This window comes from Tenrec ecaudatus, chromosome 12 (assembly GCF_050624435.1).
Source record: "Tenrec ecaudatus isolate mTenEca1 chromosome 12, mTenEca1.hap1, whole genome shotgun sequence".
In the NCBI taxonomy this organism is placed as follows: domain Eukaryota; kingdom Metazoa; phylum Chordata; class Mammalia; order Afrosoricida; family Tenrecidae; genus Tenrec; species Tenrec ecaudatus.
This window is the reverse complement of record NC_134541.1, coordinates 106,895,593-106,910,008: the sequence shown is the minus strand read 5'-3', so window position 1 is coordinate 106,910,008 and position 14,416 is coordinate 106,895,593. Positions and strand designations below refer to the sequence as shown.

General features: G+C 55.7%; 1 protein-coding gene across 3 annotated transcripts; it reads left to right on the top strand.

Moving 5' to 3' along the window:
• The first annotated feature begins 94 nt into the window (after positions 1-94).
• Positions 95-14,033, top strand: DNAAF8 (dynein axonemal assembly factor 8). 3 transcript variants are annotated; one of them, XM_075564318.1, is made up of 10 exons: positions 95-378; positions 3,550-3,705; positions 5,581-5,829; positions 7,436-7,849; positions 8,515-8,632; positions 9,953-10,094; positions 10,972-11,115; positions 11,514-11,612; positions 11,721-12,012; positions 13,409-14,033. In XM_075564318.1, the coding sequence occupies exons 1-9, from the start codon at positions 331-333 to the stop codon at positions 12,001-12,003; spliced, it is 1,653 nt and encodes a 550-aa protein (XP_075420433.1). In that variant the 5' UTR covers positions 95-330; the 3' UTR covers positions 12,004-12,012; positions 13,409-14,033. The 3 variants fall into 3 exon arrangements, with proteins under 3 accessions (XP_075420433.1, XP_075420434.1, XP_075420435.1); XM_075564319.1 differs by having other exon boundaries at positions 13,403-14,033; XM_075564320.1 differs by lacking the exon at positions 7,436-7,849.
• Positions 14,034-14,416: the final 383 nt, after the last annotated feature.

Sequence of the window (14,416 nt, the reverse complement as noted above, 5' to 3'; positions counted from 1 at the left end):
AGCCAATGAACAGGTAAAGCACTCAGCGTCCCGCCTCCCTGCTGTCACAGTCAACCAATCGCATTGCAGGAGAGGCCGGACGCGCCAGGTCCCGGGAGAGGAGCGGGAGAAAACGGAGTTGGAAGTCTAGCGGGGTCGGACTCGTCCTGAGATGGGAATCGAGAGGGGGCACTAGCCCCAGGAATTGCGTCCCAGCCCGAGGGGGCGAGCGGGACCGGAGGGACACACTGGAGACTGTTTATATCCCTGTCAGGACCGCGCAGGGAAGGGAGGCGGAGGCCCGAGGTGACTAGACCCGGCTGCCGCTACTGCACCAAGGTCTGGAGTTGGATGGAGCGGTGGGAAAACAGGGGCTGCGCAGAAGTTAGCGGCGGCGGGGTAAGACGAAATATATTTCTGTTGCCCCGCTGCAGTATTTAAAAGTACAGCCCAAAGACAGTTGGCGTCTTGTTGTCATAACAACCGCCTGCCTCGTGGCTGGCGGGGGGCGGGGCCATGGGGTGGGGCTAACGGGCTGCAGCTACGAAACGGAGGTGAACTCCAGAGTACGGAGTCAGAGACTAATTTGTTGAAGCGTCCTTTTCCAGAAGCCATAATTAACTCTGGTCCCTGAATGAGCGGAGCTCCTTGGTCTGGCGTTCAGGAACCTCCGGGTTCCCGTCCATTTTCACTGTATGGTCACTCCTCTGAGCCATTGTACATATTGTTCCCCTACTCACAACTGCTGTTCCCTCTCCTTGTCCATTGGAAGAAGGACTCTAGCCGTCTCTGACAGCCCCCTCTCTCCTGTGATTCAGTTGTCCTGTTCAAGACTGCATCCTGAATTGCCAAGCAGAACCGTGGCTCCAAAAATCACCCTGATGTATGTAGCGGACATGTCCCCGATGGTTGCCTTAGGTCAGAGTTGCGCCTACTGGCCTCCTTCCACCAGCTCAGGAGTCACACAAAAAGCCCCCATCCTTGCCCCCTGCAGTTTACGGGGAAACTCTGGTTTACCATTTATGACCTGGGATCTTTGGCAAGTCATGTAACTCCCTAGAGCGCCTCAGTCCCCTCATCTTTAAAATGGGCATAGTTAGGCTGCTCTGAGGATGATGTGGGGGTGATGTTCCCACAACCCCCGTGTCAGACCCAAGGATCAGAAATTTTAAAAACTTGTCAAGGAAACAAGGGGCCTTGGTGGCATCGTGGGTCACATTGGACTGCTTAACCACAAGCTGAGCAGTTTGAACCTGTCAAATGCTTGAAGGGGGAAAGACGAGGCTGTCTGTTCCTGTAAATATTTGCAAAACCAGAGACATCCACAGGAGGCGCAGTTTCCTCTGACCTACAGGGTCACTATGAATCGGAACGGGCTCAATGGCAGCGCGTTTCGTTTTGCGAGTGGTTACGTGTTGAGCTGCTAACCAAAAGGTGAGCAGTTTGGAAACCACCAGCTGCTCTGAGAGGAGAACGAGGAGGCTTTCTACTCTTGTCAAGAGTCATAGTCTCAGGAACCCACAGGGGCAGTTTTACGCTGTCCGATCTGGTCCCTCTGAGTCCAACTGACTGCATGGCAGGGAGTTTGGTGTGAATGAACATTGCATCCATTCATCAAATGTGAACTCAGCACTTACTAAACTGGAGCGGAAACTCCAGAGAGAAATAAGACCCTGCCTAGGGGCCTCATGATCGAGACCCGTACTGTACAAGGTAGGTGCCATGCACCACGTGGCTGCTGCACCCAAGTCTAGATTGCTGTGACTGAATATATGTCAGGTTTCCAAGCATGAGTACAAAAATTGTAAAAGCCTACAAAACGTCTCATGGACTGTACTCTGCATGCATGTTAGAGCAAGACTTTGAATTTTCCTGCTTCGTACGTACATCCCTCTCTGGTAGGTTCTGTCATTCGTTGCCATGGCCACACAGAACTCACAGATAGAGAGTTTCTTTTTTTTTTTTTTTTTACATTTTATTAGGGACTCATACAACTCTTATCACAATCTATACATATACATACATCAATTGTATAAAGCACATCCATACATTCCCTGCCCCAATCATTTTCAAAGCATTTGCTCTCCACTTAAGCCCTTTGCATCATGTCCTCTTTTTTTTTCCCCTCTCTCCCCACTGCCCCCTCCCTCATGTGCCCTTGGTAATTTATACATCGTTATTTTGTCATATCTTGCCCTATCCGGAGTCTCCCTTTCCCCCCTTCCCTGCCGTCCCTCTCCCAGGAAGGAGGTCACATGTGGGTCCTTGTAATCAGTTGCCCCTTTCCAACCCACTCGCCCTCCACTCTCCCAGCATCGCCCCGCACACCCTTGGTCCTGAAGGTATCATCCACCCTAGATTCCCTGTGCCTCCAGCCCTCATATGTACCAGTGTACAACCTCTGCCCTATCCAGCCCTGCAAGGTAGAATTCGGATCATGGTAGTTGGGGGGAGGAAGCATCCAGGATCTGGGGGAAAGCTGTGTTCTTCATCGGTACTACCTCGCACCCTGACTGACCCATCTCCTCTCCTGAACCCCTCTGTGAGGGGATCTCCATTGGCCGACACTTGGGTCTCCACTCTGCACTTCCCCTTCATTCAATATGGTATATATATGTACACATACATATACACATATATACATATACATACACACATATATACACATATATCTTTTTTTTGTGCATGATGCCTTATACCTGGTCAATAGGGAGTTTCTTACAGAAGTTCACAGGTTGCAGTGCAGGTGAGAAGTGGTCAGGATAAAGTTGTTTAGTCAGGATTTGTTACCATAGTCTCTTAGAGCTGCTAGTAAATGCCCAAAGGCTGTGCCACTCCACTGTAAGCCTCGGAGCGAAGGCGTGCAGCTCCCGCCCAGCTCCACAATGAAGTGCTCAGAGGCACTCCACAGGCTAACCTGCGCAAAAGGACTCAGCGTTGCGTGCTCTGTGGGCTGGGAAGTCCACCGCTCTGCCTCACGCTCTGACTCCTGGTTCTGCTGCTGCTGCTCCTGTGTCACTCTTTGGATGGCGCAGCTCTCTCCTGAATCCAGGAGGTTCACTGATCAGGGATCTCTGGGTGCAGGGTATGTGCTCCACTCCCGGCTCTTGCTGATAGTGAAATCTCCCCTCCTGCTGCCAAGATGGTTCATTTTATACATAGCAGGTTGGCCATCGCAATTAACCCTGTAATAGGAACTCACAGCTGAACCCTATAAGTTGTCCCCTCACCTTTTCTTGAACCCAGACCCATCAGGACAAGGTCATTTGGGAGGAGTTACAGAGATTATGGCTAGAAGAGCCACGAGAAATGATTCGTTGTCCTGCAGAATATAGCAGGTTACCTAAAATATTACAAGTAAGTTCACTTGTTCCTTTGTATGACATTTCGCAACCACCCCGACCCATAAAACCACAGGTGTGGCTGGCACTGCATTGCTGGGGGCGGTGAGCAGTGTACGCACAGAGCTTGGCTCTTTATGCCAGAACCCTGCAGAACCAGGAGGGGAAATTTGAGTCAGAGTAAGCCACTGGCCCTGTCTCCCCTCACCCTGTGTCCTTCCCTCCCCAGGTCTTCCCGGAGGACAACATGCTGAGAAGCACCCAGGACGTGGACCCCAGCATGTCCAGGGACGTGAAGCCCCCTCTGGGCCATCCCTGGGACGCCATCCTCCAGGCTGCCAAGGAGCAGATCCCCACCCTAGACTCGGATGCTGACTCTTCTTCGGTGAGCAGAACCCTGCCAGTGCTCCTCCAGTGACCAGTCAGAAGCCATCCACAGCTTGGCCACAGTCCTCTCGGGGGCTCCTTCTATGGCCTAAAAACAGACATCCCTTGTCACATCCTCTGGTCATACTTACAGCCATATGCCCTGGCTTCCTTCTGAGCCCCACATTCTCTGCTTTGTTTACTGGACATCTCTTCCTCAAGGGTCACTTCAGTGTTCTGAATCCCCAGCTGGGAATAGTTTTCTCCAGGGCTGACCACGCTGCTCTAGGTGCTGTGTGCATCCTGGCCCAGCGGAAGGTTGGGGACCGAGCAGTACACCTGGCCACTGCTAACCGGCTGTTACCTGTGGTCTTGGCTGGTTGGTGCACCTGGTTCTCCTGTTTCTTGGCTGGTTCAAACCTCGCAGTCCTGGTCAGATCCAGGATTGGGATGCCAGTTCCTGGTCCAGGGAGTTTGCTCAGACACAAAGCCACTTGCACTAGGCCACCCCCCAAGTCCTGGCAAGCACCCCGGTCTGCTCTTTGTAGAAACAATACACAGGCAAGAATATCTTGTGAGAGTGAAGGGCTGGGCTCCCCATACTGTCCGCGTTCAAACCCCAGTTCTGCCAAAGCAAGCGCCTTCGAGCCCCCTCAGCCTCAGTTTTCTAAGAAGTAGAGCAGAGACGGTTCAAAGCAATTCAGTAATGATCATCACCAACAAGGGCCACATACCTGTCATGTAGCAACGGGATATTTTGCTGCCAGGAGAAAGTACGCAGCGGTGCCCCACTCAGACTATGGCCGACCTCAGGGCTGTGGAGGCATGTTGCGCTCCAGAGCCCTGCTGGTTAAGACAGGGCTGTTCTGCATAAGAGCTGCCACAGCCCTGCCCCCTGAATGCCTCCGGAGCCTGACGGGAGACCAGATTCTTGGCAGGACTCCAGAGGGGCCCGGTTGGGCACCATCTTTGAATGGGGTGCAGTGAGCTTCCTGCTGCACAACAAAACACTGCGGGCAGTAGATGTGCTTGCTACGTGTTGGGTATGCTGCCCTGGGTATGACAGCAATTACTGAACCAGTTCAAAGCCCTGAAATTGGGGTGACCACACGGTGGCAGGGTACCTCAAGGACCTCCCAAAAGGATGAAGTCATACCCAGTGCACGGGAGATAGTGACTAGACGCAAGAGCCTCACGGTTGTCAAGATGACCCTGGGAGGTGGGCCTGATGGAGAACAGTGTACTGTGTCCTCAGTGGCCTTGCAGAACCCAGAGCCTTGCATGTCAGGGCCACCAGGGGGTGCTGATGAGCACCTGTCCCAGTCAGTGGAGTGCCAGGCTGGGCTAGGACCCTGAGCTGGGTCTCAGCAGGCTGGCCCTGTGGGGAGGGCGAGTTGGAGGGCTGGCAGGCAGACCTCAGAGATGCTGCCAGTTTGGTTCCAGGATGCTGCAATAAAGCATGGATCTTGCGATTAAAGCAAGTTGCAGGTTTAACATTTTTTAATTTGTTAAATTTTCCGGTGCACCTTCTGTCTCTGGAGCGCCGGCGGTGATGCATTGAGCCATTCCCTGGAAGGGCAGTGATTCCAGCCCACCAGGCGTTCTGGGGGGGAGAGGAGGCCATCTGCTCCATGACAGTTCATTTTTGAGCAGGGCACAGGCCAGCGATGTTGGCACCAAGCTGTGGTCCCCCGCAAGGGGCATCAGCACCCTGGGAAAGGGTGAAGGGTTGCTGGAATGACCAGAGGAACACAGACGAGGGGGCAGGGGGCGGGGGCTCCCATCGCCTTGGAAGCGTGACTTTATGTGAAGCGCAGTCTCTGCAAGTGTAGTGAAATGAGGCTTGCCAGGGCCCCAAAGCCCTCCTTTCCCCCTGCCCTGCCCCACCGGACAGAATGGCTGCGAGGAGGACGGCGAGCTGTTCATCTTCCAGCGAGATCCCACCGCCCTGATCCCTGACCTCTCGGAGGAGCTGGCTGAGGAGGACCCTCCTGGTGATGGCGTGCCCGAGGGCTGGACGGCTGCCGTTGACGAGGCCCCTCGAGAGGTCCATGGAACACACTGCTTAGACCAGCCAACCCTCCCAGAGCAAAGGGGCAGTTTTTTCCCAGGGGGAGAGTCCAGAGGGCAAGAAGGAAAGGAGGTGAGCAACACAGGGAGGAAGTGGGGAGAGCACTCGCTGCCTCCCTGTAGGGGTCGGGATCCAGGGCATGAGACCAGACGTGTGTGGATTGTTGAGTGGGAAGCCAGCCTGCCCGCCAGAAAACTTCCACCCAGTGCACAATGAAAGAACACACACACACATACACACATGGACTCAAGATTCAAGCCCATCCAGAGGCACCTCAGAAGAAAGGCCTGGTGATCTAGGTCTGGGAAATCACCCATGGGATGCCACGCTCCTTGGAGACACGACGGGACACCACGCGCAAGGAGTTGGTTTTATGACAGGTGGATTTACAGACTCGGAAACTCTAAGGGGGCCGCGTGGGTCGTAATCAACTCACTGGCAGTGGGTTTGGTGTTGGTTTGGAAGCTGAAGTGGGGCAGAGGGGTGTGAATGCCCCAGGACTGGACCAGCTCCAGTCCCCTCATCCCAGCCCAGCGCCCAGTGTCCCACCATCTTCATTACCCTGTCCCCGTGACAGAAGCCACCCACCCCTCAGCCAGACCCAATGGTTGTCTGAGGTGACCCCGGTTGGGGAGTGCTCAGGTGGATTTGTTTTGTTTGTTTTGGGCAGTGGTGGTGGTTTTTCCCACGATCACCTAGGCAGCTCTCCTGCAGGCTCCTCTCTTGTTTTGTTCAACACAGGTGACCCAACACAACCCTTCACCCAGTAGGTGAAGCAATAAACAGGAGATCCAGGGAATAAGCCAAGCGGAATGGAGTCAACTCTGATCTCATAGCTTTCGCACTCCCTGTTTGCACAGACCAGTGCTGTCTTAGACGGATGGCCTTCCCTTTCCGAGAGCCTGCACCCCTCCAGGGGCTGCCCTTTGCTCGCCTCCACTGGGTCACTTCCCATGAGGGACACACCTACCATCTAGCCCTCCTCCCTTAGCCAGCTAGTCAGTTCTTGCTCATTGCCACCCTACCTGACGGACGAGAGCAGTTCCTTGGGGTTCCCGAGGCTAGTGTGAGCAGATGGCCTCATCTTTCCCCCGGTGACTTTGAACCGCCAACCTCACAGTGAGCAGCATAGTGTTTGGCCCACAGCACCACCAGGGCTCCTTTTGTGGTGCGTTGCCACTATCAAATCCATTGCTGTTGTGCACAGCGGGTCAAAAGGCTGCCTTACCCGGTGCCGACCCCACTGTCAGTTGTGGGTCTGCCCGTTGACTTCCATAGGGTTGTCACTGTCCGATGCACCGATGGATGCCAGTCGCCAGGCCTTTCTTCCTGGTTGCCTCAGGAAGCTCCCGCTGAAAGCTGTTCAGCATCACAGCCACACATCACGTGTCTCCACTGACTGATGGGTGGTGGTGCAGCACATGAGATATACTGGCCAAGATCCGAACCCTGGCCTCCTGTACCCGTGAGCCACCACTCAGCTGTCACCACAGAGGGTTGGCAGGAGAAAGGTGTGGCAGTCTGCCCCCCTCCACCCCCCGTAAGGATGATGTCCACCTCAGAAACCCACAGGGGCAGTTCTACTCTGCCCAACAGGGCGCCTCTGAGCCAGAATCAGCTCACCAGCAGTGTGTTGGGTTTTCTGAGTTCTAAAGCATGGATCCGTTTCTCCCGGCAGCTAGCTCTGGTGGCAGCAACCGTAGAACCTACGAGCCAGTGGACAGCTAGGCCCCAGGGCGGAAGTGACCCCCGAGGCCCTTTCCAGAGCTATGGTGAGCCCAGCTCTCTGCTGAGGTTCTCCAAGGAGAGCCCCAGCTGTCAGCAGTGCTACCCCTCGGGGCCACAGGGAGAAGCCCCCACCTCCCTAGCCCCGGGGGCTCCACATGCAACCTCACTGTCCAGTGAGGACCTCAGAGCCCTGCGTCGCGAGAGGAGGGAGATGATAGAGAGAGACATACTCCGGAAAGTGACCCAGGGGCCACGGGATGCCAGCAGTGACCACAGAGCCTCTAAGATGTCCCCTCGAGCTGGTCCAGGACACGAGGTGCCGATGGGGGATGCTCAGGCCAGCGGGCCGATACTCTCCCTCCAGGTACGTGCCCACCGGCACTGCCCCTGTCCGGCGCATGACTCAGGTTTCATGGCTAACTTGGGTTACCAAGTCCAGGGGGCTGCGAACTATAAAGTCAGCAGTTTAAATCTACCAGGCGTTCCTTGGGGAAGATAAAGATTTGCAGTCTCAGAAACCCTACATCACTTTGTCTTTAGGTCTGACTCATAGGGACTTTATCTACACACAGCAGAAGGAGACAGTCATCCTCGCCATCGTTCTTACACCGGAGCCCTCCTTCCAGGGCAGCAGAGTCTCCTCTTTCTCCCACAGAGTGGCTGGTGGTTTCAAACTGCTGACCTGGTATTAGCAGCCCAACTCATATCCCACTATACCACCAGGGCTCCAAAGAGAGGAGCAAACTCCCTGCCGTGGAGTTGGTCCTGACTCATAGCCGCCCTGCAGGGAGGGTGGAACTGCTCTTGTGGGCTTCTGAGCCTGTCACTCTTGACATGGTTTTGAACTGCTGACCTTGCTGCTGGCAGCCCACCATGTAACCACTCCGCCACCAGGGCTCCTTGAAACGACCACATCAGGTGCAGAACAGGTCCATGTCCCAGCAAAGGGCAATGGCACTGTTACCTGCCCTCCTCCCTCCTCACCCCCTCCCCCGAGGCGGTGGTAACCACAGAGCTTGGTTGTTTCAGCGCCTTGAGGAGCTGGACCTCGACGCCATCCTCCAGAGTCTGGTGGGACAAGAGAAGGACCATGGCGACAGTGGCGAACCTGGAGCTGCATGGTGGGCCGCAGACCGCCAAGGCCGAGGTCTGACCTTGAACCCTGGAGACTGGTGAAGGGCCACAGGCAGCCACCCCTGGGGGTGCCCTTTGTTTCCTGTTCTTGCTCAGTCCCTCTTACTCATGCTCCCTTACCCATTCATTCATCATACAAGTGAAGGGTGGGCCAGACCCTGGAGACACAAGAGACCTTTAGGGCACAGCCTCTGCCCTTGACCCACCCGATCCCCTCCTCCGCCCCTATGTCCTCTGGCTGCTTTCCTTCTCCGCCTCCCCTCTTTGGTTGTGAATGGAGTGAAGGTGTCCCGCTTTTCCGTTCAAGGTTCACACGCGTTTGGTTTCACCTCACCCTCCCTGTCCTCACCAGACAACATCACGCCTCCCATTTCCTCCGTGTTCATGAGTCTGTCTCTCCTCATTCCCGACTCCTGAAGAGCTTTGGGCTCGGCAAAGGCTGCTCTCTGCATCACAGACATCTCTCTCTCTCTCTCTCTCTGTCTCTTTTTCTAGGGAAAAGTAGTCCCTGCCTTTTCTGTTTCTTCTGCCAGCCCCTCCACGTGCCCCGTCACACACTGGCACAGCCTCTTGGCAGGGTAATTTGTGCCAGAATCTGTCTGGTGTAGTGGTTACAAGTTGAGCTCCTAATCCCAAGGTCAGCAGTTTGAAACCACCAGCTGCTCCATGGGAGAAAGAGGAGACACTCTACTCCTATAGAGATTTGAAGCCTCAGAAACCCACTGGGGCAGCTCCACCCTGTCCTCCAGGGTCACCGTGAGTCAGAATCGCCTCGATGGCGGGGGTTTTTTGGGTTCTCTCTTTTAAATCTGTATAACCCTTTGGTCGGGCGATTGCACTGCTAACCCTGTCCTAAACACACACACACCTTCATGGTCAAGATGGGCATTTGAGGGTGCCTGTGGCAGCGTTGTTTACAATTGCAAACAAATGGGACCAGCTCGAGGCCCATGGGAGTCTAGCAGAATCCCCTTTCTGAGCTGCTAGCTGCAAGGCCTGTGGTCAGAACCCCCCAGGGTTCTGCTGGAGGAAGCACTTGGCTGCCTGCTCCCCTAAGGGGACAGCAGCCTAGCCAACCCTAAGGGACAGTTTCGCTCTCCTATGTGTGGTCGCTGTGATTCAGAACTGACTCACAGCACCCAATACTCACTCCTGAAAGCCCACACCCTGCAGGCCATGTGCTGCAAGGGGAGAAGGCAGGTGCTCTGGCTTGTCCCGAGGCACTGCCCTGGTGGATCAGCCGAGGGGCACCACACAAGGACACTGCCTTGTCCCAAGGCTTGGGCTGCTCTGTGTATCCTCTAAGGTGCCCCTCTCCCTGGGCAATCCTCAGAGCCCCTTGCGCCTGCCACCCAAGACCGGCTCATGGAACGGCTTACCCTGCTGTGTACCACGCAGTCCCGGCCGTCGGCCTCGACCTGGTCAGTCCCTGTGGACAGAGCCCAGGACACCTCGGAGTGGGCGGCCAGCCACAGGTGAGAGTTTCCTGCTGGCCAGGGGTGGGTTGTGATTATTGTGCCTATTGGGATGATTGCAGTAGGTTAAACGCTAGGCTGTGCTGCTGACCACAGGTCGGTGGTGCAGACCCACCAACCACTAGGGAGAAAGATGAGGCAGCCTGCGTCCATGAAGACTTACATTTTCTGAAACTCCAAGGAGCAATTCCTCTTTGTCCTGTGGGGTCGCTTTGAGTCGGAATCGACTCGAGGACAGTGGGATTTGCTTTTTTATTCTTATGGGTGTGGCACTTGATGTGCGTCTTCTCCATTAATCTCAGCGATCCAACCAGGTAGGTGGTGCCATTACACTGTTTCAGAGATAGGTACCGGGCACAACCTGTGCAGGCTCTACCTGTTGGCGCTGGGACCCAGAACATCTGCTCTTCCTCAGAGACTATGGAAGCCTCCCTTCATGTCACCATGGGACCCTGCCCCTAGACCATCCCCATTGGCCCAGCGTCAGCCCTCAGTCTGACCTCAGCCAGCCAATTAGAGTACTTCCCTGGGACTTGTCAGTCTGTCTCTAGGAAGGCAGAAGGGTGGTCTGCAAGCAGCAGTGCTGCTGGCTGGAAAAAGGCAGGTTGTGTAGAGGTGCAGGTACGGTGCTGGGGTCCCCTCAAGAACACGAGGCTTTATTCAGGTAGTTAATTGTAGCTCACTCCGCCATCAGTGGCGGGTGGCTCCCATGGTGGGCAGAGGAGACGCACAGCCTGCCCTCGTCCCTGAGAGTGGTCCCGGACTGCACCCTGAGGGTTGCTCTCCGGTCTCCATCCTGAGGGTGGTGTGAAGCATGGGAGGGCAGCTTGAACTGCACCACCGAGAAGCGATGATCGTTTCTGTTTACCTCTCTCAGACAGGCTCCCGCCAGGTTGGGCTTGCAGGCCACACGGGGCCAGGCCCCCAACATACGCATGAGACTGCCACGCCCCGCGGAGCCCCCCACGGTCTTCATCGACTTACGGCAGGCCAGTCTGCCCGACTCCCTGTCCCCGGACAGGTATGAGAGCAGCAGCAGAAAGCAGGGTCCCTGGGGAAACATGGGGGGCTGGCGAGGAGGATGCCCTGGGCATTGAGGGGGTCAGAGGAGCTTGTGACAGGAAGACTCTGGAGCAGGTGATGGCTCAGCGGCTGCAGCAGTGGCTCAAACAATAACAACAACAACAAAACGGTGAGGAGGGCGCCGAGCCAGGGGCCGTCTCCTGTGGAGCACAGGTCTCTGGGAGTTGAAGCAGACTCAGACTCGACAGCCCCAAGCAGCAACAGTGACATCACGGGGTACAGGTGGGGCACGTAGTGGCCTCCACCTGCCTGCCCTGGGTCACAAGGAGGTGCGGGGGAGGTGGGGGCTTGACCCCGGTCGGGGGTCCCTGAATGAGCCCACATGTCCTTCCCCAGCTCGAGTTCCAGCTCCTCTGAGAGCGAGGATGACATGGTGGCTTCAAGGGGCGAGCAGGGCCCAGCAGAGGGGGCACCTCCCTGCCCTCAGGGCCTCAGGTAACCAACCACACGGGTCTGAGGGTGCAGGGCCTCGGGGAACCAAGCACACGGGTCCAAGGGCGCAGGGCCTCCTGGGCCCTGATGGAGGTGCTCTCACTGCTGCAGAGGCTGCACCGGGAAGAGCCAACTGCTCCAGCAGCTCCGAGCCTTCCAGAAAGGGACAGCTGTGCCCAGGTCGTTCACCGGCAAGAATCCCAGCGGTCAGAAGGCGCAGGGCCCCAAGGAGGTGGCTGAATCTGGCTCAAAGAGGAAGCAACATGTCAAACTCTGGGCGGAGAGACAGGATATCCCTGCCACATCTGCAGGAGGAAGACCCAGGGCGCTGGGTGGCCCTCTTGTGCCAGGCAGGGGCAGGGAGGCCATTGCGTTGCCTTTGGGCCCACCGTAGATGCCTCAGGTGAGGGTCCTGAGTGACTTGGCGGGAAACTGACTGGGATATCCCAGTGGGTGCCCTCTGACCCTCCATGGAAACATTCTGCAGTGAGAGCCAGCGTGTCCCACCTGCATGGGCCCAGGGAGGCAGGTGACAGGTCCAGGGGACCCGGCACCCCCATCCACTAGACTGGACTGGAAGCCCACCACTGCAGTGGCTTCATCAGGCGGTTTTGGTGGCTGGGGTCCTCCCCATGGCTTCCCACTTCTATGTCGTCCTTCTCAGGGAACCTTTGCTCTGTGTGGGTGCATGCTCCCTCCAAAACAGATGTCAAAAAGGGCCTGAAGGCTTCCGGAATCCCAGGGCTGAGGCAGGGCTAGGGGACTTTCATCCTGGCCCTCCCTCCGGGCCTGGGCACTTAGTGTCCTCTTGTGTCAAACGAACAGGCACACATGGCATATTTATACCACACACACACACTCCATGTGTACATACCACACAGATGCATACCAAATATAGCACACACCACACAAACACATCACATGTACACAAAAAATACACGTATACATACTGTGTTAGTCTCGATTGACAAGAGAAACAAATTCATACACACTCATGTGTAAAAGAAAGCTTTATATCAAAGAACCATTGTGTATTGAGAAAACATCCCAGCCCAGGTCAAGTCCATAAGTCTGATATTAGCCCATACGTTGGATACCAGTCTATAAATCCTCTTCAGACGCATGCAGCACATGCAATGACGTCGAATGCAGGAAGCTCACAGGCCAGTGGGTGGAAAGTCTTGTGGATCCAGTGGCAGTGGAAGCATCTCAGCGCTGGCGTGGGTCTCCCCATGGCTCCTTCAGCTCCAGAGCTCTAATGTAGCTCCATGTGTTTTGTCAGCAGGAAGACGAAGCAGAGTCTGTGTGTATCTGGCCTCCAGGGAGCTAATTATTTCCATGGCACCTCCAACTGAGGTCATCAAGCCACGACCTGATTGACAGGCTGGACTCCACCCCTTCGCAAGTTGACACCAGATTATGTAACTACCACACATATCACACATCACGTACACCACATACATATGTACCACATATACTTAGTCCACACATGCTAAATACAAAACACATATACATACCAGACAGATACACACTCCCCATTTACACACCACACAGACACACACCAAATATAACATACCACATTAACACAACATTCGACACACACCACACATATATATATATACACCATACACAAATACACAGCCTTCAACACATCATGCATATATACGTTATACAAACATGTCATATATACACAACACAAATATACCCAGCATACAACACACCACACACACACACAGCTAGGAGCGGATGCTGAGGGCTGAAGGCTGAATTATGCTTTTCCTTGTTACTCTGAGGGGCAGAAGGGCAAACTGATGGTGGTGCTGACCGCTACAAACACCCACGAGACACTGAATGTTCCAGCAATTGCACTTCGGGACTATATGGAACGGACCTCCACCCGCCCTATTGGGGACCAGCTGAGACTCCTTTCCCACCGAGGACCTGCCTACCACCTGGGTCATCTCTGCTGCCCCTCTGCACCCCTCCCACTGCCCCTCCCCCTCCAGGCCTTCCAGTTCATTTCCAGTCTTGGCCCCTCCTCATGCCTGCAGCCCACCCCCCCCAGACAGCCAGGCAGCACTAGAGCCCGGTTCAGACCCAGGCCCTGCCTGGCCTCCGTTGACAGCTGCACTGCAGACCACAGCCACAGGCGGCTCAGACCTGGGCCTTGGGCCACCACACTCCGACTCCATGGGGACACAGGAGACCCCTGTGGGGCCCAAGCTCCAGGGGCAGCTACTCGCTCCTGCTGATTTCTCAGGGTCCCAGCCCCCACCTCCAGAGGCACCCCTCCCACTATGGTGATCCACAGCACCCCAACATCCTCTCAGCCTCTGCTGTAGCCTGATGGACTTTCCCTCCAGGCCCCCTCCCTCCCTCCATGTCCCCTCACCCCTACCCCCCGTTCCAGGTCTCAGAAACAGTGATGGGAAATAAAGTGCTTGCTCTGAGCTCAGCAGCTTTAGAAACACTTTCTGTCCCAGTGAGCAGGGCGGGGGGCATGGAGGGCAGGGGGAGCGCAGAACTGGGGCCACAGCCGCCTCCACTTCCGGTGCCTCCGTTTCCCCAGTCTGGAGAGACCACAGCACAGCCTCCTGCCCAGAACACAGAGGGTGGGTGTGGATACTGCCCCATTTACAGATGAGGAAACAGGCATGGGATGGGGGGGCTCTGGTTCTCGGCCTCTTTGCCAGGGGTCCTTGCCCATGCACTACACCCTCCCCCCTGCGTGTGGCATGGATTCTGACTCCTGTCGGGCCAGGGGGGATCCTAACCAACTTTGGGATTGGCAGCCATTGCACGCCCAG

Coding starts and splice junctions, on each gene's coding strand:
- DNAAF8 (XM_075564318.1), top strand. CDS start 331: ATGGAGCGGTGGGAAAACAGGGGCTGCGCAGAAGTTAGCGGCGGCGGG. Junction 5,830..7,435: donor GAGGGCAAGAAGGAAAGGAG/GTGAGCAACACA, acceptor TTCTCCCGGCAG/CTAGCTCTGGTGGCAGCAAC. Junction 8,633..9,952: donor CGCAGACCGCCAAGGCCGAG/GTCTGACCTTGA, acceptor GGCAATCCTCAG/AGCCCCTTGCGCCTGCCACC.